At 39.1% G+C, this 21,624-nt stretch overlaps 2 protein-coding genes across 7 annotated transcripts in view; one reads left to right on the top strand and one right to left on the bottom strand.

The window, feature by feature from the left end:
* Window positions 1-21,264, top strand: part of LOC133607502 (unconventional myosin-Ic-like) — a 62,196-nt gene extending 40,932 nt beyond the window's left edge. For 2 of the 6 annotated variants that reach the window (XM_072913813.1, XM_072913814.1), the window contains exons 17-35: window positions 767-813; window positions 863-958; window positions 1,356-1,461; window positions 4,962-5,079; window positions 5,164-5,277; window positions 5,359-5,435; window positions 5,524-5,592; window positions 6,715-6,799; window positions 6,936-7,095; window positions 8,730-8,813; window positions 8,905-8,998; window positions 9,064-9,119; window positions 9,188-9,323; window positions 11,313-11,383; window positions 11,459-11,556; window positions 11,627-11,726; window positions 11,831-17,739; window positions 20,068-20,279; window positions 20,372-21,264. In XM_072913813.1, coding sequence (XP_072769914.1) covers window positions 767-813; window positions 863-958; window positions 1,356-1,461; window positions 4,962-5,079; window positions 5,164-5,277; window positions 5,359-5,435; window positions 5,524-5,592; window positions 6,715-6,799; window positions 6,936-7,095; window positions 8,730-8,813; window positions 8,905-8,998; window positions 9,064-9,119; window positions 9,188-9,323; window positions 11,313-11,383; window positions 11,459-11,556; window positions 11,627-11,726; window positions 11,831-11,857 — 1,538 coding nt within the window. In that variant the 3' untranslated portion in view covers window positions 11,858-17,739; window positions 20,068-20,279; window positions 20,372-21,264. Of the gene's footprint in view, window positions 1-766; window positions 814-862; window positions 959-1,355; window positions 1,462-4,961; window positions 5,080-5,163; window positions 5,278-5,358; window positions 5,436-5,523; window positions 5,593-6,714; window positions 6,800-6,935; window positions 7,096-8,729; window positions 8,814-8,904; window positions 8,999-9,063; window positions 9,120-9,187; window positions 9,324-11,312; window positions 11,384-11,458; window positions 11,557-11,626; window positions 11,727-11,830; window positions 18,815-20,067; window positions 20,280-20,371 lie in introns of those variants that run through there. The other 4 variants (XM_061962186.2, XM_061962185.2, XM_061962189.2 and 1 more) reach the window with 4 other exon arrangements.
* Window positions 16,877-17,720, bottom strand: LOC133607069 (uncharacterized). The gene is made up of 4 exons (XM_061961529.1): window positions 17,563-17,720; window positions 17,381-17,482; window positions 17,130-17,309; window positions 16,877-17,050 (listed from the first exon to the last, which is right to left on the bottom strand). The coding sequence occupies exons 1-4, from the start codon at window positions 17,680-17,682 to the stop codon at window positions 16,877-16,879; spliced, it is 576 nt and encodes a 191-aa protein (XP_061817513.1). The 5' UTR covers window positions 17,683-17,720.
* Window positions 21,265-21,624: the final 360 nt, after the last annotated feature.

Raw genomic sequence — 21,624 nt, 5'->3', positions numbered from 1 at the left:
ATGTTCAGCTTTTAGGTGAAATTTCAGGATGAACCTAAAATGCACTAAAACTCCCGAAGAAGAAGCAAATATTTTGTGCCCCCATCACTCTCCACCGTGACTATAAATAGTTTAATTCGTCTATAATATTGTTATACCAAATACCTCTGCGTAACATCCATCCATCCATCCATTTTCTACCGCTTATTCCCTTCGGGGTCGCGGGGGGCGCTGGAGCCTATCTCAGCTACAATCGGGCGGAAGGCGGGGTACACCCTGAACAAGTCGCCACCTCATCGCAGGGCCAACACAGATAGACAGACAACATTCACACTCACATTCACACACTAGGGCCAATTTAGTGTTGCCAATCAACTTCTCTGCATAACATTGTAAGATTATTAACATAAAAGGAAACAACACAATGGTCTTTCCTCATCTCCCATTGTGCTTCCAGTGAAGCAAAGTGCTATATACGTTTCATCATATTCTGGTAGAGCAATAAAAGATGTTCCCCGAGGTGACACGTACCCCCTTCCCTGGCACCGCGCTCCCCACTATTTGAGAAGAACTGCAAAAGCACATAAACTAGACATAAGTGTACTTAATTGAACAATAGTGCAGTCTAAAACACCACATTTGTCAATATTAACAAATATAAATTCATATATATATGTATATATGTATAAACAGGTATATGTTTTAAATTAATGTCAGAATGATTGCCCACCTTTGATATATTACAACCTACTGTATCCATGAAAAACTGTATTTATATCCTCTTTAGGTTTCCTCGACAAGAACAATGACTCTATGAACAGGAACCTAAAAGAGGTAACAACATTCCAAGTGGTTAGAACTGTGTCGACATGGTTGAATGAAGTTGGCGTGTGTTCAGGTCATGTGCCAGTCAGACAACCAGATCATAAGTCGCTGCTTCTCCAGAGAGGAAGTGACGGACCAGAAACGCCCACAGATGGTATCAACAATTCTCACTTTCCTCTCTCTCTCTCTCTCTCTCTCTCTCTCTCTCTCTCTCTCTCTCTCTCTCTCTCTCTCTCTCTCTCTCTCTCTCTCTCTCTCAACAATTCTCTCTCTCTCTCTCAACAATTCTCTCTCTCTCTCTCTCTCTCTCTCTCTCTCTCTCTCTCTCTCTCTCTCTCTCTTTCGCTCTCTCTCTCTCTTTCTTTCTCTCTCTCTCTTTCTCTCGCTCTCTCTCTCTCTCTCTCTCTGTCTCTCTCTCTCTCTCTCTTTCTCATTCTGTCTCTCTCTCTGTCTTGCAAATGCTTTGTTTTTGTGAGGTGATTTGGAAAGTGAAACAATTATGTTTATAAACAGTGATACCAGTGGCTTAACCATTGTTATCGTTTCTTCAGGCTGCCACTCACTTTAAAAACAGCCTGTTGAAACTCATGGAGATCCTCATGACCAAAGAGCCATCATATGTGCGCTGTATTAAACCTAATGACGCCAAGCAGCCAGGTAAAGTTATACTATATACACTCTACATAGTATCATGAGATCATAGACAAGAGCTATAATAAATGCCTTTACTAAGATAACACTTATTTAGATTAACAATAAATGTGTTAAGAAACAGGCCGTCATACTTAGTGGTATTTGTACTATTTGTTTATTATATAGCTACATACATAAAAAGGGCTAACTGTTAGAATTTCTTAAAGGGGAACTGCACTTTTTTGGAATTTTACCTATCATCCACAACCCTTATGTGAGACAAGAACACATGTCTTTTCCTTTTCTGTACATTCTGAATAATGAAAACTGCTAGTAAGAGGCGGCTAACAATACAGGTGATGGAGATGTGATCTAAAAACTTCTGACACTGTTTTTATACATGCTGTAAGTATGTATGTAATATAGTAACAGGCATATTCATGATAATATTTACAGTATTACATTTTAAGCATTACCAAAACTATCCTGGGCTCACTGGTTTCACGTAACAAACTCTATTTGTGTCAACAACAACAACACTGTCAATCAATCAAAGTTTACTTATATAGCCCTTAATCACAAGTGTCTCAAAGGGCTGCACAAGCCACAACGGCATTCTCGGCTCAGATGTTTGCTACTGTCTATGTTTGCTACTACTAATGGCAGACTTCATGAGAACCTTGGCGTTATCACGTAACACTATTGCTAAAGGTTTCAAATAAAACATAAAACAGTGACTTACAATGTGTCAAGTTCTGTTGGTCTTGAAACCCAAGATGCCGAGATGGCAGGCGTAGCGCAGGTAAACATGACTTTAATGCCAAAAAGAAATAGGGCCACTGGTAAGCGCACATGCAGGAAATACAGGAAACAGGAAACAATCAACGAGCCCTGACTGGAGGGCAAGGCAGGCATAAATAGCAGTCAGCTGATTGACAACAGGTGTGGCCAGGCTGCCAACCAGTGTCAGGTGAGGGGAAATAGCGCTCAGGGAGACAAGAAGGAAGTGGAACTAAAATAAGAGCGCTGACAGAAAATAAACACCAAGTAAGGAAACATAACAAGACGTGAATGTGACAGATGACACACAATGTTCGCTTTCACTGGGATGCCGACTGATAGGATGTTTGTATCTTTCAGCACTTGTGCGCTCCTTGAGCTGCTGAATTCAGAATAATCCTCACTCATAAAAATTCTGTATCATAGTGATGTTGCGATGGTTTTATGCTGTGTTCCATTTGTAGAAGAGCCATACAGTATTAAGTTGATAGTGTGTGGATTTTCAAAGTTTACCAACTTCCCAGCTTGGTCCCACAAACTTCTACTATGCAGGTGAGATTAATGATTTATAATCTAGCATTACTTTTACTAACTCATAGGCAATACAGCAGCAGCTCCTCCTTTATGTTATGGCGGGCTGCAACTTACCTGACTAGCAGCTCAAGCTAGCTAGTAGCTAGTAACTGGTTACTTGTTAGTGGTCAGAGGAGCAGTGTGATCAAGGCTATATGTCACTGTGCCAGAAAAGTAGTTCCTCTGTGTTAGATCTTAAAATAATAATGTTGCCATAGCTTGGTTAATATGCAGTAAATGGAGCATTATTGGCAATTTTTGGATGTTTTTTAGAGCGGCAGGGTAATAGATCCCATTACCTGCATTGTTAGCTGCCTATATACAGTTTTTACCATTTTGAATGCACATAAAAGGTAAAAGAGGTGTGTCATAGGGATTGTAGGACAAATTCTAAGAAACATTACGGTACCCCTTTAAACATATCCACACCAAACAAAACAGGGTTATTTTTCGATCATGTCCTACCACGCCACCAAGTTTCCCAGGAATTAGTTCTTTTTGTGTTATCATGCTTATCAATCAAAGCTCCTTTCAGTGTCAGACTCCTCCACCCCAAAGTGTGTGAAGAAGAGGTCTTTTTGCTGTTTTAATATGTAAATAATATGTACATTACAGTCATTCACTCAAGTATAAATGTCACTCCACTGCTGTTAGTATAGCTTGTGTATTCACTCACAATATTGCATGCGTATTTACTGCATAAAGGTATAGTTTTTTACCAACAAGATACGTACAAGTAAAGTAGCTATATTCATCTGTATATTTGTTTTTTATTTCATTATGTACAGACACCATCTGCATAAATCCTCTTAAGAACCAGTGTCCTCTGCAGTGGACATTTCATTGACATTCTGTCTTTTTCTGATACTGACACATTCATGTGTGCTGCTAATGTGAAACTTGAATATCCCCAACGCAGAACTAACATAGGTTTATTCTGTGCTATTCTATGACAACATAACCTCCTTGGTTGAGGCTAAGTAATCCACTTACATAAATCGTGTATAATCTGCAATCTGCAGATCCGCTTCACTTTTTCAACATTTTGTTATGTTACTGCCTTATTCCAAAATGGAATAAATTCAATACCTAATAATGACAATGTGAAAAGGTTTAAATAGATTAGCAAATTTATTAAAATAAAAAAATGACAAATAAAAAATGACATGTACATGAGTATTCACAGTTTTTGCTCAATATGTTGTTGATGCACCTGTGGCAGCAATTACAGCCGTAAGTCTTTTTGAATACAAAGCCACAAGCTTGGTACAGTTATCTTTGGGCAGTTTCGCCCATTCCTCTTTGTCCTTTCCTCTTTACAACACCTCTCAAATTCCATCAGATTGAATGGGAAGAGTTGGTTTTCATCCAGGATGTCTCTGTATATTACTGCATTCATATTTCCCTCTATCCTGACTAGTCTCCTAGTTCCTGCCACTAAAAAAAATATCCACAGCATGATGCTGCCACCACCATGCTTCACTGTAGGGATGGTATTGGCCTGGTGATGAGCGGTGCCTGGTTTCCTCCAAACATGATGCCTGGCATTCACGCCAAAGAGTTCAATCTTTGTCTCATCAGACCAGAGAATTTTGTTTCTCATGGTCTGGGAGTCTTTCAGATGCATTTTGGCAAATTTTTTAAGAAGAAATGGGTTCTGTCTGGCCACTACTATACAGGCCTGATTGGTGGATTGCTGCAGAGATGGTTGTCTTTCTGGAAGGTTCTCCTTTCCCCACAGAGGAATGCTGGAGCTCTGTTAGAGTGACCATCGGGTTCTTCTGACTAGACTAAGATAAATGCAGCAATGTACAGAGACATCCTTGATGAAAACCAGCACTTCCCATCCATTCTGATGGAGCTTGAGAGGTGCTAAAAGAGGAATGGGTGAAACTGCCCAAAGGTAGGTGCATCAACACAGTATTGAGCAAAGGGTGTGAATACTTATGTACATGTAATTTTTCAGTTGTAAGAAATTAGCAAAATAAAAACAAATAGCTTTTCATATTGTCATTATGTTGAATTTTGAAGACCAAAATGTATTTATTCTATTTTGGTGTAAGTTTGTAACATAATAAAATGTGTAAAAAGTGATATATGTGTATACTTTCCAGATGCACTGTATCACAAGCACAATATCTCACACAAACTGATATGATTTCCACCTGCAGGGCACTTTGATGAAGTTCTTGTCAGACATCAGGTGAGGTACCTAGGCCTGATGGAAAACCTGAGGGTTAGAAGAGCTGGCTTTGCCTACAGACGCAGCTTTGAAGCCTTCCTGCAAAGGTGACTCACTCACTTCAGTCGCAGGTCTTCTGGATATTCTGAGTTTGTCCTTCTGTCGTCATGTTTACGTGGTAACACCTTCAGGTACAAGCCTCTGTGTCCTGAGACGTGGCCCAACTGGGATGGTAGGCTTGAAGATGGTGTGGCCACACTGGTAAACTACCTGGGCTACCAACCAGAGGAGTACAAACTTGGCAGGTAATGTTTGCTCTCAAGGGAATCTTTAATCATTTTTCATGTCTTCTAGTTTACAATTTTTTTTACTAAAATTCTCGGCAGGTCCAAAATATTCATCCATTTGCCCAAAACTCTTTTTCTAACTGAAGATGCACTTCAAGCCAAAAAACCAGAGATAGGTGTGTGACAGGATTACAAGCAGAGGTTAAAAAAATTATTATTATTTTTTTTAATAATTCCTTCCTAACTTCATGTTCTCTGTCTTAGCTTTGACCCTGCAGACATCGTGGAGAGGCTACAGAGAGAGAGCCAAATACAAACGCATCAGACATGCAAGTCAGTACACCTTCCACATTACTCTAATCGCAATCGTTGTTGAAATTGTGAAACTATACATGTTTTTTTTTCTTTAATGTAAGTTAAAATTACATTAGAAATATACACATAAAAAAATTATAAAATGCATTTCTTTACCACAGATTTGCAAAAACTGAATTCAAATTCAACTCTTTTAAAAATATTAATGTTAGCTCACCTTACATGTCACCATCGAGTGCATAGCACCAAATTCTAAGCCCCCTTACACAAGAGTCCTAAACACATAGGTTGTTTCCTCATGCTATTTAAGCATTTTCTCTAGCATCTTGAGGAAAACAACAGTAGAAGAGGACGCAAAATAGAATACTAGCGGCTTATCTTCTTTTTCTCTCGTTTTCGAGCGCCGTTTAACTGTTTTTTCACAGGTTCTGACTTTTCCCCCTGAGGATGCTCTTGATTTTAGAGCTAGCATTTGACTTGGGTCATTTAAATGTTTTCCATTCAAACTCCAACCAAAACACTTTTGGTTTTTAGTCGGAATTATTCAAATGATTGCTACAAATTACACTCCTCCTTCTTGGTCAATTCCATTTGGTGCTAGTCAATTAGACTGGAGAGGTCCATACTTTCCTCATATTCCCATAATTTAGAAATGTATGCAGGCTGACCCCTTCTTTAGTTGTATGGCTACAACCTGCAACATTATATTATATTATATTTTGCGTAAAGATATCGTGATTCGGGATGAAGATGCTCTCAAAACACATACTACACAGTATGAAATTGTTTTGCAGGGAATTTGAGCTACAGATATATTTTTTAGGTCCAGAACTATAAAGTAAGTGTAAATGTTGTCAGCAGTAGATGGGTCCTTTAATATGCTTTGTGCAACTAATAGTGCCATATGGTGGTGTATTAAAACACTTTGTAATAATTTACATAGATTTGACTGTTAAATTGTTTTTATAATTTTTTGGTAAATTGTAAAGAAACTTTACAATATCCTGTATATACAGATGTTTCGGTATATATTTATTATTTTTTATGGCGAATTAAAAAAAACTCAGTCATGCATGCTATTAATGTCATTTTATACCCATATTTAATGTATATCCTAACATATTGTACGTGCCTGTATAGTCATAGTGATTCAGTCTGCGTGGCGAGGGATGAAAGGACGCCGGAGGGCAAGGAGGCGCAGACAGGCTGCTGAGTTGATACGCAGGTGCCTAACTGTCTTCGTTATACATTTTTAAATTACACTCACAAGATTAGGTGCACATGTACTGTACATAATCATATTTCAGATGTACCTAAAGACTTGTCTGGTTAGTTTGTCCTTGTGTCTATTTAACTGTCAGGTTCATAAAAGGCTTCATCTATCGTCATGAGGACTACTGCCCGGAAAATGAATACTTCCTGGATCATGTGCGCTACTCCTTCCTCATTAAGCTTAGCAAAAACCTACCCACAAGTGTTTTGGACAAAAGCTGGCTGGCATCTCCTCCCTCTGTGACTGAGGTAAATTCAGTTATTGTGTACAGAAACATCTCCAGGAAACCTTGAGTGTCATTAATAGTGTTAGTTTTAGCAATGGGCCACATTGGCATTTCCGCACAGCAGCATTCTATACAGGGGTCCTGCCCATTGAAGCTAAAACCGCCACAAGTCATAAATAGTAGGTCATGGTTATGGTTATGATATTAGTTAGTTTCGAACATACATACAGTTACAGTATGATGCATCACGTATTTCCAGTTTCTCATTAGAAAATGACCGAAAAGGAGTAGGAAGAAGCAGAGCATATTTAATCCAACATCTTTTCTGTTTCATAGCAATTTCTAACAATTTTTTTCACTTCCTGCGCTCAATTTGTCATTCAAAACATTTATAATAATTAATAAATCATTAATAAAATTGTCATGAATAAATACTTAAGTAAGTTGTGATTGACATAGTAAGATGAATAAGATTGGCTTGTTTTTTGATAAGGTTCAATATGTTTATCAGGACTTTTTTGCTTAATCCATTCCATAATTTAATTCCACATGTCGATATACTAAAGGTCTTAAGTGTTGTACGTGCATAGAAATTATTTAAGTTACATTTTTCTGTAAGGTTATATTTCTCCTCTTTTGTTGAGAAGAATTGTTGTACATTATTGGGTAGCAGGTTATAGTTTGCCATGTACATTTAGCTGTTTGCGAATGCACCAAGTCATTGAATTTCAATATTTTTGATTCAATAAATAAAAGGGTTTCAATGTTCTCATTATATATTATCCTAACTTACTTTTTTTTTTTAAACAGTGACTGAATAAACTGTACTTTTGTAGTTATTTCCCCATATTTCTACACAATAAAATACAAATATGGTAACATATATGGGAACACTTGCGAGCAGTAGAAAATTTGGAGTGATTTTTGGTCCAGTACTTATTTTGCTATGTTCATTATTAAAGTATTTATTGCCACCGTATATTATATAATTTTGTATATTTCCAGTTAATTTTATCATCTATTAATTACAACTAAAACAATTTTTTATTTTACCATGTCAATGTCTACATTGTGTATTTGTATTTGTGTTTGACTTTCTCTTTTGCTGTTACGAAATAGCATTATTTTAGTTTTACTGAGATTCAAAGATTTTCATAAAACTCTCTCTTTATTTTAATAATTTCTTATGTTATCATTTGTATTAGATGATGTGTGTTATCTCCTTAACAAAATGTGAATGTATCAACTAATATCAAATAGTACCAACTTTAAATCCGTTGTAACTTTACAAATGTCGTTTATATACAGGAGAGATTGAACAATTTTGGTCGCAGTATTGATCCCTGCGGTACGCCGCAAGATATATTTAGAGCTGCAGACAGTAGTGAGGAACATCAAGTTGTTTTTTCTTTCTATGGTATTATTCAAGTCCTCAACTGACAAATAATCTGTAATCTTTTCTTATGGATTTGGTCCAATATTTACAAAGAAGTTATTGAAGCCTTCAACTACTCTCGTTCATATTGTCATTTTTTACGTTTCCATCTGAGAAGTATCGAGAGTAATCCTTCTTAGAGCCATTCTTAATGATACTATGTTGCCCCACATTGCTCTGTAAATAGAAATGTGGATTGTATATTTTGCTGTCACCTGCAGGCTTCAGAGCACCTCTGGAAACTGCACATGCAAAACATGGTCACGAAGTATTGCAACAGGATCCAGCCCGAATGGAAAAATCAAGTTTGTGTGACAAATTGAAATAATGCATGCTCTCACTGAATCAAAACAATGCGAATTCGACAAGTTTGCGTGATGGCTTTCTCTCGGCTAGATGACGCAAAAGGTGGTTGCCAGTGAGATCTTCAAGGATCAGAAAGACAACTATCCTCAGAGCGTTGGCAGGCTGTTTTTGGACACCAGGATTGGTGCGTGTTGACACCCTATCTAATTACAAATATACAGTATCTAATTTTCCTGGTGCTTTTTATAGAACGTGATCAGATCAATCTCAAAGTTCTCCAAACACTCGGCAGTGACAAAGTGCAGGTGAGACAGTTAAAATGTTTGGATGGATATTCGAGCTGCAACACAGTACATTTGCTTGTGCTCCTCAGTATGGCGCCCCAGTCACAAAGTACGACAGAAGAGGTTTCAAGCCTCGACCTCGGCAGCTGCTGCTCTCTAACACCTTTGCTGTGCTGGTTGACAAGACCAAGATCAAGCAGAAGATCGACTACGCTTCTCTCGGAGGTCTTAATTACCATCATTGTAGTATAACAAGGTTAAAGAATGTCTACTGTGCAACATTTTAAGGCCAATTCTAATTATGTTGATTTAATGATATTTTTCACAACAGTCTTTTTACACTTAAAAATGGCAAATACTGTAATAGGACTGACACCGTAAGATTGCACAAAGAAGTAGCTTAGAGGGTGGCAAATGGGCTAATACGTTACATTTTGGTGAGGATCTGGATAAAGGTGCTTATAAACTTATTGTTATATCAGTCACTAGGGCACCCCCGCATCTGTTTGTCATTCTCCACGAACCAGGAAGTAGCTTGCTCTCTCACTTTTTTGAATGACATTACAAACATAAATTCACTTTTTTTTACCATACCATATCAACTTTATTTATAAAGCCCTTTTAAATGGTAACAATCCAGTGTTGGCAGAGAAGTCGCGCTCTAAAAAATGTCATTGTAGTTCTTTGTGCACATTAAAACAACATATTTAATGGTGACTTAAAACTTTTGCAAAGTGTTGTATAATTTTATGAGCAATGCTGAAAGTGTTTTAGCAATCCCAGCTGAGCAATTGTTCAACAATTGGCGTTTGCCCTCAACAACAGCACTCTCAGCATTTTTGTAGGGGATTACAACCATCCAAATACAGTTAGTTGTACCTCTGTTTTTGTTAGAAATCCGTTCCAAAAAGATAGAAAAAGACAAAATCGTAAACAACTGAAGCATTTTTTTCTGATAAGAAATTATTTAAATTTGAAAAAGTATTAGCACAAAACACATTTTACAGAGAATAATTATTGTTTTACATGCAGAAAACAATGTGATATACATTTAATGACAAATGAAATGAATAAGTGAACATTTAACATCACTTTATTGAAGACTCTTGAGCCAGGTGAGGAGGGTGATAGCCAATCTTAAATTAAATTGTGTTTCTCATCTTATTTATCAAAGTGCTGCCACTTTCACTTTTCTATCTATTACTTCTGCTTATTGTGTTGCTTTTGTTTCTTGTCTTATGTTGAGTGCATTATGTTTTACTGAGGAGGCTGTGGTTTGCAGCTGTTTGTAATTAGTGCCACCTCTGGCTAAACATGATTGTATTTTCAGGGTACCGCACATAAAAAAAACAACAACGATTTTTATACTTTTTTAATCAAACTTGAATTAAAATTAATGCATGTTTTATTCTAAAATTAATTTATGGGAAATAAATTGTTCAATAATTATTTTTTTCAGTGCAATTTAATAAATGTAACATAATTTAAAGATATATTTTCATATCTTCCTGACCCATCTTCAACCGGTATTCGATCTCAGTATGAGTGTTTACTCTCAGCACAGTATGGCTGTTTATTATATAAGCCCAGCATTAATGTTGCGTGCCATCGGGATGATGAGAATTGTAGGGGAAATGTATCTTTATATTCTTATTGGTAACAGAGCAGGAGGTGGCCAAGGATACATGTGGGGTAAAATTTCATATGAAGCCCCATGTTATTCATTGACATTTTACATCAAGCTTCTTCACGCAAAATGGGGCCCTCCAGGGATCGTGGGGCCCTATGCACAGCAAACTCGTGCATAGGGAAGGGCGGCTCAGTTTGTAATCACTAATTAGGAGAGATTCTTCAGCACAGGGTATTACCAATGTAAGTGTAAATTGTATATTAGATGCATTCTGTTGCCTTTTTCCTCGTATTTGTTTTTGTACTTTGTGTTTTGCATGTGGATTCACTCAGTGTGAGTGGGATTTAGGACAGATATTTCTGCACATTACTGCTGTCCTTATAGCCTGGGTGTCCAAAACTAACAAATCATGGCATGTTTGGCCCCATGGTGGGTTTTTTTGGTTGGAGACTGAGTCACACAAAAAACTAAATCAAACAAAACTGACAGACATACAAAAACTAAGCTAATGCTGTACTGTTACTGCATTTTTTTGTGTCCACTTCCTGCTAAGCGACTCAAGATGTTCTCAATTCAACACTTAGGTATCTCTGTGAGCTCTCTCAGTGATGGAATGGTCGTTCTGCACATGCCCACTGAGGACAACAAGCAAAAGGTAGAGCAGTAAATATTTGTTTATTTGTGTGTAAACATGGGGTCACCCTCAATCTGCATGTATCTCCCCCATCAGGGTGATGTGCTGCTGCACTGCAACCATGTGATAGAGCTAGTGACAAAACTAGCCCTTATAGCCCGCATGTTAAACTATATCAACATCAAGCCTGGCAGGTGAGACTCTCTCCAACTGCTGCAGCAGAGGTCCACAAAGGGTGTTCTAACAGAGCTGTCTTTTTATTAGTATTAGGTATGCAGGGGCTCGAGGCACCGAGGGAATTGTAGATTTCGTCAGGGGCTCAGAGCTGAAGGTGGCCAAAGGCAAAAGAGGACATCTGTTAGTGGTGAGTTAGCAGATGCTCACATGTAGAGTCAAATCATAATCATTGTGGATTATATATATTCAAAAAAGCCTAATTACTGCATTCAATTTGACTTTGTGCCATAGACTGCTCCTCGGATCAACACCACATGAAGAAGCACAATTCAACCAAATGTTAACTAACACTTTTTGCTTACTGAAGGGTTAAGCTTTACTGTCACCACAAATGCAGCATGTGTATTGTAAAACCCTCATACACTCATACCATATTTCCTCATATAGTGACCAGGGGTTTACCGTGTGTCTATTTGAGATGGGGCAATTTAAAAAGGGGAGACCAATATATAGTATTTTGTTAATATTGAAATGTTTTTTACAAATTCGATATCATCAAACATCAAGGATTCAAATAATCTCAGCAATTGCGACAGCGCTCTTCCTAATGTCACAAGATAGAGCCGCCAGTGCTAATAAATGGGGGAGCCTAGAAGAATAACACATGCTCCCATTTCAGAGTTTTCCAAAAGTCTCCACTATATTTGTTGATAAAAACTAATGATTCTTCCCAGTGAAGCCTCCCACTCTCCGGCTTGAGCGTTATAATGGGTTCATGAGCAAGGGCGAACACGCAGCGCCAAATATTTTTGCCACAACCAATCATGTAAAAGTAACTCACTAGCTTTCTTCAGATCACCCTTCTGCAAGGAAAAATGCACTTATTTTGCCCGTCATCTATAATCCTTATGTGAGACAAGAACACACATGTCTTTCCTTTTTCTGTGAGTTCTAAGTCATTAAAAACTGCTAATACAAGGCGGCTAAGAATACGGATAATTGGAATTAATCGTTTCCAAAAGGCCAACAACGCTCCATTTACATGCTGTGACCTGCATATTAACCAAGCTGCCGCGACATTATTGTAAGAGATAACACAGAGGAACTACTTTTGTAGTGTCGCGACAAATCTCCTTGCTCACACTGCTCCTCTGACCACGAGCAAGTAGCCAGCTATTACCTAATACCTAGCTTGAGCTGCTAAGAGCGTTAGTTGCGACCCGCGACCTGCTGCTCTACTGCTTTTGAGTTAGTAAAATGTAATGCATGATTACAAATCATGCATCTCACCTGTATAGTAGAAGAAGGTTGTGGCACCAAGCTGGGAAGTTGGTCAACTTTGAAAATCCACACGCTACTAACTTGATACTATGTGGTCCTAAACTTAAATCTCAACAAACGGAACACAGCATAAGACCAACGCAACATTACTAGGAAGCAATTTTTATCCGAGGGGTGAGGATTATTCTGAATTAAGTATCTCAAGGTTAACGTAAGTGCTGAAAAATACAACCATTCCATTAGTCGGCATCCCAGTGAGAGCGAACATTGTAAGTCACTGTTTTATGTTCTTATTTGAAACGTTTAGCAATAGTGTTGCAAGGGCTGCATGATTTAGGCCAAAAATAAAATCACATCTTTTTTCTCTGAAAACTCGATTTTCTATAACGATTTAAATGTTTTGGTAAAAACTACAAAGGACAACAGAAGTTGTTGCTGAAATCATCATCTTATTTCAAATGAAACTGTCTAATACAATGTTATACATACTGTATATCTAAATACAAATATTGGTGTCTTTATTAGTTTTTAATATTAACATTTTAGCTTTTCCACATTACACTACGCCTTTTTGCTGGGGTTTCAATTGTATTTCTACAATGTGCTGCCAGTCCATAAAAACACTGTTTCCCACAAATGGTCCAAGAGCCACATAATTGGTTTAATTATTTCACCAAGAGGGCAAAGTGTTGCCAAATAACAGAATGGCGTCTCCAAGCTGCGTGTTCAAGTTCTTGGCACTCATGGAAGTGATTTGCTTCTAGCAGGTTTTCTGTGTGGTGGTACTTGTAGAGTAACTGCATTACCCAGAAGTCTTTGCAGTAGAGTGTAACCGGAAGTGTGGACAAAAGTACTAGTACAAATACGAGCAAGGAGCAAGTACGAATATCCTGGAGATCTGAAAATAAGTTCATATTTTACTTAAAGCTGTTGCCTTTGCGTTACTGACTGAAACAAGCAAAAAACTTAACTTTCTGCATGCCTCGCAACATATTTGTATGCACACTCTCTAGGCTTGTGGAGGTGGATCTCCGCTGACGCGGAAAATACTTCACCTTTGATGACCACTTTCATTTGATTACCAAATAAATGCACGACGCAAGACACACTTCTCTCTTTTACTTTATTTCATCCATCCATCTACAGTATGTTGTACCGCATGTTGTAAATGTTACATTTGCAAAATTGACGCCACAGATTCTTCTGCTGCATCTTCTCTGGCAAGGCAGGTGTGTATGAGGTGTGTTTTGAGGTGGATTTACAATACATTTGCCATACTTCCATAAATTGTTTATGATTGAGGGCGAATTTGGAAGCACCAGTGAGTTTATGTGTGCCCACAAATAAATAAAACACTGACGTGTGTGTGTGTGTGTGTGTGTGTGTGTGTGTGTGTGTGTGTGTGTGCGCGCACACTGCAAAAAAGAGCTGACAAAAACTGAGAAAAAAAGACTAGATTTTAGGGAAAGAAAATACTAAAACCTAGTGAAATTATCCGTCAATGCAGCTAGTTAATTTTACTTATTAAGACTTACTAAATTAAGATTTGTATATCAGAAAACTAGCAGGATTTTTAGGATATAAATAGGCATTTTATTCTGAAAACAAGCATTATTCAACCTGTAATTCCTAAATTAAACATCCTCGGGATGTTGTTAAACCTTTAAACGAGATTTTCTGTGTCTGGAAAACCATAATATCTTATTTGAATAGTTGTTTTCTCAATTTTAAAATGTTTAGACCAGAATAGAAAAAATATAATTATTCATGTTAAAATCAAGATTATGATGTTACATGACTAAAAATAGGTAAATAACTCTTAAATCTAGAGATATCTATTAAAATACAATTTTGAATCTTAGCAAGTGGCAAATAATTTGCATTGTGCATATGTGAGTGGTGTGTATGTGTGTGTGCGTGTGTGGGTGAAGCGTGCTCTTGCAGGGAGAAGGAGCCTCACTTGGAGGAGCAAAACATGATAGAGAGGAACTTTGATTTCAACCATTTTTTTTGTTATTTAACAATGTCATAATTATTTTTGTGGATTACGATGCGTGGGTTCCCTCCGGGTACTCCGGCTTCCTTCCACCTCTAAAAACATGCACCTGGGGATAGGTTGATTGGCAACACTAAATTGGCCCTAGTGTGTGAATGTTGTCTATCTGTTTTGGCCCTGCGATGAGGTGGCGACTTGTCCAGGGTGTACCCCGCCTTCCACCCGAATGCAGCTGAGATAGGCTCCAGGATCCCCCGCAACATGCTTGCCAACCTTGAGACCTCCGAATTCTGGAGAGGAGGGGGGGTTTGGTGGTAGCAGGGGTGTATAGTGTAGCCAGGAAGAGTTAGGGCTGCTAGGGATTCTGGGTTTTCGGTCTGTTGTGTTTATGTTGTGTTACGGTGCGGATGTTCTCCCGAAATGTGTTTGTCATTCTTGTTTGGTGTGGGTTCACAGTGTGGCGCATATTAGTAAGAGTGTTAAAGTTGTTTATACGGCCACCCTTAGTGTGACCTGTATGGCTATTGATCAAGTATATCTTGCAGTCACTCACGTGTGTCTGTAGAAGCCGCATACAACATGTGACTGGGCCGGCACACTGTTTATATGGAGAAAAAGCGTACGCCAGACAGGTTGTAGAGGACGCTAAAGGCAGGGCCATCACGGCACGCCTTCAATATTGTTGTCCGGGTGAAAATCAGGAGAAATTCAGGAGAATGGTTGCCCCGGGAGATTTTCGGGAGGGGCACTGAAATTCGGGAGTCTCCCAGAAAAATCGGGAGGGTTGGCAAGTATGACCCGCAACCCCAAAAGGGACAAGCTGTAGAAAATGGATGGATGGATGATTAAAACCAAATAATCATGCAGTTTTAAGTGTAACATGATAATGCTCCTAGGCTTGCATGAAGTCTGCCATTAGTTGTAGCAAACACAGAAAGTGCTTTCCATGTTCTTGTTGTTGACGGAAGTAGCGTTCGTTGCTATGCACTCTGTGAACTTACACAGGGAAATAAATTATCGTAATGCTTTTAATGATCAAAATACTGTAAATATGACATGTTATTCTGAATGTTGCCACATTACATACTGTACATACTTACAAGATGTACCGGTATCTAAAACGGTGTTGGAGGTTTTTTAGAGCGCTTTATAGGCGGAGTACTGTAGATCAGTGGTTCTCAAACTTTTTTCACCAAGTACCACCTCAGAAAAAAATGTGGTTCTCCAAGTACCACCATAATAACCAACATTAAAATAAAGTAGCAAAGTAGTAGGAGTATTCATTAAGTAAGTATAGTATGTGTATTAGGTATGTTTAATATTTTGGCCACTGCAACACCACACACAGTTTGAACAGTAACACAGTTCTTTAATCAGTCACTTCTGTAGATCGTATCACCATTACCTGCATCGTACTAGCAGTTTTTTACTATTTAAAATGCACAGAAAAGGATTGTGGATAATGGGCAAAATACCTAAAAAAGTGCAGTTTCACTTTAAATGTTTACTTGCTTTTTCTTTTTTAGTACCATTATACAGTTTAGCTTTACAAATGCCACTTGTGCTCTGCAGGTGGTAAAAGTAAGTATATCGTGACTGCGTCAGTTGTATGTTGGGGTACACGATTATTTGAGGCGTCTGTAGGAGTGAAGGCCACTATTTGAGGAAATTACATAATTGTGTTTAGAATAATACATGAAGTCATCAGATGTTTTATCTTTTTATTGACAGCCTTATACAAACATATGTTTACTCTATAAAATAATAAATATGCAAAACACTATCTCTGTGTCTCTGTAAGAGAAATAAAACAACCGTTATACAAGTCAAGGTAATAAATAAGTCAAATAAATAGCATTAATCTATATTTGGAAAGTCCAGTGGATTAAGGATTTGACAAACAAAACAGGATGTTGTTATGTTTTGTGTTGTGGGATTTTAGGCAAGACAGAAACTGTGGGAAATACCCAGAAAAGCCCTTTGAGTTGTGTCTGACAAACCGACTTCAATGATGTAAGGCCACTATGTTCCTCCAAAGCTCATGTTTTTGTCCAGTGTTACTATTTTTTAAAAGCCAGAATGAGGAAGTCACGGGCCAGCCTTGTGAGGTAACGGTCAAAATCCCGTAGAATGATGTAACCTTCCACTCGGCTTTCCCACATAGTTTTAGAGGCGTGGCTCGAAGGCGACCGAGAGGTGGGAAAAGTGACTTTCCTGCCCTTAATGTGGCTCATCTAGAACAGTAAGCAAAATGTCAGCATTTTCTTTGCATGTGCACAATGTGAAAGAGAACAAAGATTTGTGGGAGCGTACCTGACTGCTGATTTGTCTCATCAGGTCCCTTAAGTCCAGCTCAATGTGTTTGATGCTCTCACATAAAGTGCTGTGGACCCCTTTATCTTTGTCATTCGTTTCCAGACTTTTCCTCTTCCACTCCAGCATATTCCTGTAGGTTTGGATGTCTGACAGAGCGGCATGTAGTCGTTCCCAATCCTGGATGCACAACAAAATGTAAGAAGTCTAATAAAGGTAACTTATTTTTTCTTTTAAATAATGTCACTGACCGTAAGCTGTAGCCAGCTGTTGAAGTCTATAGAAAGCACAGGTAGCTCCTCTAAATACCCACCTCTGTCCTCAAAGTGCTTGTTTCCTAACTGCTGCTCCTTCTGATGAAGACAATCAAAAATCCACAGTTAAAGCTGAGCAGGCACAAGGCGGCGATTTGTTGGAAGTGTTCACCACTTACATATTTATTCAGCAGCTGCTGGACACGGCTTCGGGTAGACCTTGCGAGGAGGAAGGCGTCGCTGTATTTTGCCTGGTGGAGGCCGAAGGATGGATCTGATGACTCGGCACAGTTCCACATGCAGCAAAGAATAACAAGCGCGCAGCACCAAAGAGTCTTCATCTGCAAATAAAACGGGTATGAACACTTTTTAACTTCTCACTAATGAACACAGTAAGGATGAACACACGTTTGCATTAAAAGGAGTACATTTTGATCACTTTTATGGATTAGGGATGTGCCAATTCACCGGCCACCAATCAATATCGGACAATTTTCTTTTTAAAAAAAAGTAAATGATTGCAATTGCTGATGAATGCCTTTCAATGCCGATCACAAATGTCGAACTCCTCTGGCTAATATTGTATTTATTTTTGTGTTGTAGATAATTCAATTAGCAGCTAGCTTGTTAGCTACATCATAGTTTATCGATCACCATATACAGCGTGAAGCCGCTCCCCTAAGTTAATGCAAATCACCCCCATCACGGCAAATAAACTACATTTCTTATATCTTAAATATCAGTATCATCTACCATTATCACTGGAGGACAAGTCTAAACATGTTAAACACAGAGAGCAAGCAGGAGCAGGCATGTTAACAACAGAAGAAATAAGTGTTTTGTTAAGTTTAGAAAATTTAGATGTAAGCATGTTACAGCAGAAAGTAAGCAATTATTAAAAAAAGATTAGCAAGTAGATTAATAAGAGTTAGAGAGAGGATAATATAACAACAACTGTTGGTGTGTCAGCATTGTCACAGTCGGCACAGATCTATCCATAAATTGATGGTGTCGATACCAAGAGTAGTATCAGTACATGATCGATGTGCAGCTCGTGGTCGTATACAATCGTCCCTAAAATCAAAAAGATTGCTGCCTTTCGTCCATCATCATTCAAGAGAATCCAAATGCCAACATACAGTAGACTCGCTCAATTGCATCTGTCACAATCTGTTTGCTGTGGTCTGACACAATAATACACTCAAACATCACAAATAAACAGTATATTCCAGGTGATTGATGAACATACCTTGCAGGAGCAGTAGAAAAAGCACTCAGCAACTGTGGGTGTGGGGCTGCGCATTCACTTTATATTAAGTGACATGTTTTCGGTTTCTGAGAGATCCGGAGTTTTGTTTCTTTTTTTTTTTAATTCTTTCTCCCCCGTATATTGTGGCATCATCTCGCGGTTCGAAACATGAGTAATGCAAAAGAGGGGAAGTGACACAATCGGAAACTTCAAAGTCTTAATTGCCTTCCATTGTCGAGAACATTTTGGTTGAGATTGTGTTGTCCAAGTCTGCAAGTCTTGGTGTTTTAAAGATTGATACTATCTGTTTTTTATTAACATACCTTGTTTATCTATCCTTTCCTTGCTAAGACTATTTCATATAAATATCTTTAACAAGTATCTAAACCTTTAAAATAAATGTTTTTCACAACAATAAATCAATACAACAGTGAATCTGTTGTAATTGACATAAAAAACAAAAAACTAATTTATTTCATCAGGCATTAAACTTAACTGTGCACCTAAACAGAATATTGCAGAAGTCTTTTGATACAGATGACTAATAACTGGAGGATGGTTTCGGTAAATTTCAAAGGGGAAAAAACTGATTAAATTTAATGTTGTAATGTAATGTAAAGGTGATTAGATTATTGTCTCGAGAACAATATTAACTTCTAAATTTAAATGTGAAAACTTTTTACTTTCTTTCTTCTTTTTATTTTGCATATATATACAGTACACAGTATATACTGTACATATACCTATATACGTGTGTGTGTGTGTGTGTGTGTGTGTGTGTGTGTGTGTGTGTGTATGTATGTGTGTGTGTGTTGTGTGTGTGTGCGTGCGTGAGTGTGTGCGTATACATGTATATGCAGTATATATACATACACAGACACACACGCATATATATACAGGTATATATATATATATATATATATATATATATATATATATATATATATATATATATATATATATATACATACACATATGTACAGCCTTATTCCGAAATGGAATAAATTATTTTTGCCCTCAAAATTCTGCAGACTATACCCCGTAATGAAAAACTGAAATGTTTTTTTTGTTGTAAATGTTGCAAATTCATTAAAAATAAAAAAATCACATTAGTATTCACAGCCTTTGCTCAATACTTTGTTAATACACCTTTGGAAGCAACCATCAGCCTCAAATATTTTTGAATATGATGCCACAAGCTTGGCACACCTATCTTTGGGCAGTTTAGCACATTCCTTCTTGCAGCACCTCTCAACTCCATCAGGTTGGATGGGCAGCATCGGATTTCATCCAGGCTTTTTTTTTTTTTTCGAGACGACATAGATGTATTCCATTTTGGAATAAGGCTGTGACATATCAAAATGTGGAAAACGTTTTATATATATACTTATGTATGTATATATACTGTATATATATTGTTACGGCGCACGCGCAGTCTGCTTCTTCCTCCTCTGCGGGAGCACTTGGAGGATCCGCTGACAGCGCGCTCGGACACGCCCCTGCTCGTGCTGAGCGCAGCACGCACACGAAGCTACAAGCCTGCAGACGATTGGCAATCTACACACCTGGAATTGATGAGGGCGAGCTGCTTAAAGGACCAGTGGACCCAGGGATCCTTGCGGGAACTTAGTTTCTCTATGGTGAACCGTAAGCGACAAGCTTTATGCTCTCTTTTGCGCTCTCTCAGTCATTCTTCCCCGTGCTTGATTTGTCTCCTGTCGTCTTCCTTGTGTCCGCAGTGTTTTCCTTCTGTTGCCTTGGTTTCGAGCTGTGCGTCTCGCTCCCTTGGACTTTCCCCCACCTGGATCTCGACTGCCTTCCCGTTCCTCGACTCCTCGCTCGACCCTGGACTCTGACGCCTCTCTCTCGCCCCGGATCACCTGCCTGCCCCATGGACTGCCTCGTTCGCTCTCGCCAACACTTGGTAACACACACTTCCGCTAACTACACACATAGTCTTACACCACACACTCTTGTATTTTGGTCACACACTCCATTCTTTAGTTTAGTAGTATTGTTTGTTATTATTATATATACATTGACTATATATATATAACAAATGTATGAACATTACTGCCTTCTGGTGTCTGAGCCGTCACCTACCCTTAGTAAACCCATCCATCCATCCATTTTCTACCGCTTATTCCCTTCGGGGTCGCGGGGGGCGCTGGAGCCTATCTCAGCTACAATCGGGCGGAAGGCGGGGTACACCCTGGACAAGTCGCCACCTCATCGCAGGGCCAACACAGATAGACAGACAACATTCACACTCACATTCACACACTATGGCCAATTTAGTGTTGCCAATCAACCTATCCCCAGGTGCATGTCTTTGGAGGTGGGAGGAAGCCGGAGTACCCGGAGGGAACCCATGCAGTCACGGGGAGAACATGCAAACTCCACACAGAAAGGTCCCGAGCCCGGGATTGAACTCAGGGCTAGTCTGGACCTTCGTATTGTGAGGCAGATGCACTAACCCCTCTGCCACCGTGCTGACTCCCCTTAGTAAACCCATCCATCCATCCATCTTCTTCCGCTTATCCGAGGTCGGGTTGCGGGGGCAGCAGCCTAAGCAGGGAAGCCCAGACTTCCCTCTCCCCAGCCACTTCGTCCAGCTCCTCCCGGGGGATCCCGAGGCGTTCCCAGGCCAGCCGGGAGACATAGTCTTCCCAACGTGTCCTGGGTCTTCCCCGTGGCCTCCTACCGGTCGGACGTGCCCTAAACACCTCCCGAGGGAGGCGATCGGGTGGCATCCTGACCAGATGCCCGAACCACCTCATCTGGCTCCTCTCGATGTGGAGGAGCAGCGGCTTTACTTTGAGCTCCCCCCGGATGACAGAGCTTCTCACCCTATCTCTAAGGGAGAGCCCTGCCACCCGGCGGAGGAAACTCATTTCGGCCGCTTGTACCCGTGATCTTGTCCTTTCAGTCATAACCCAAAGCTCATGACCATAGGTGAGGATGGGAACGTAGATCGACCGGTAAATTGAGA

Source organism: Nerophis lumbriciformis, linkage group LG09 (genome assembly GCF_033978685.3).
Source record: "Nerophis lumbriciformis linkage group LG09, RoL_Nlum_v2.1, whole genome shotgun sequence".
Lineage (NCBI taxonomy): Eukaryota > Metazoa > Chordata > Actinopteri > Syngnathiformes > Syngnathidae > Nerophis > Nerophis lumbriciformis.
This window is presented reverse-complemented; position numbering and strand designations above follow the sequence as displayed.

Excerpts from the sequence above, each read along its gene's own strand:
- LOC133607069 (XM_061961529.1), bottom strand. The coding sequence starts at position 17,682 with ATGTGGAACTGTGCCGAGTCATCAGATCCATCCTTCGGCCTCCACCAG. Across the intron at positions 17,310-17,380 it reads ACAGCTGGCTACAGCTTACG|GATTGGGAACGACTACATGC; the intron begins GTCAGTGACATT and ends TTGTGCATCCAG. Across the intron at positions 17,051-17,129 it reads TGAGACAAATCAGCAGTCAG|ATGAGCCACATTAAGGGCAG; the intron begins GTACGCTCCCAC and ends TTACTGTTCTAG.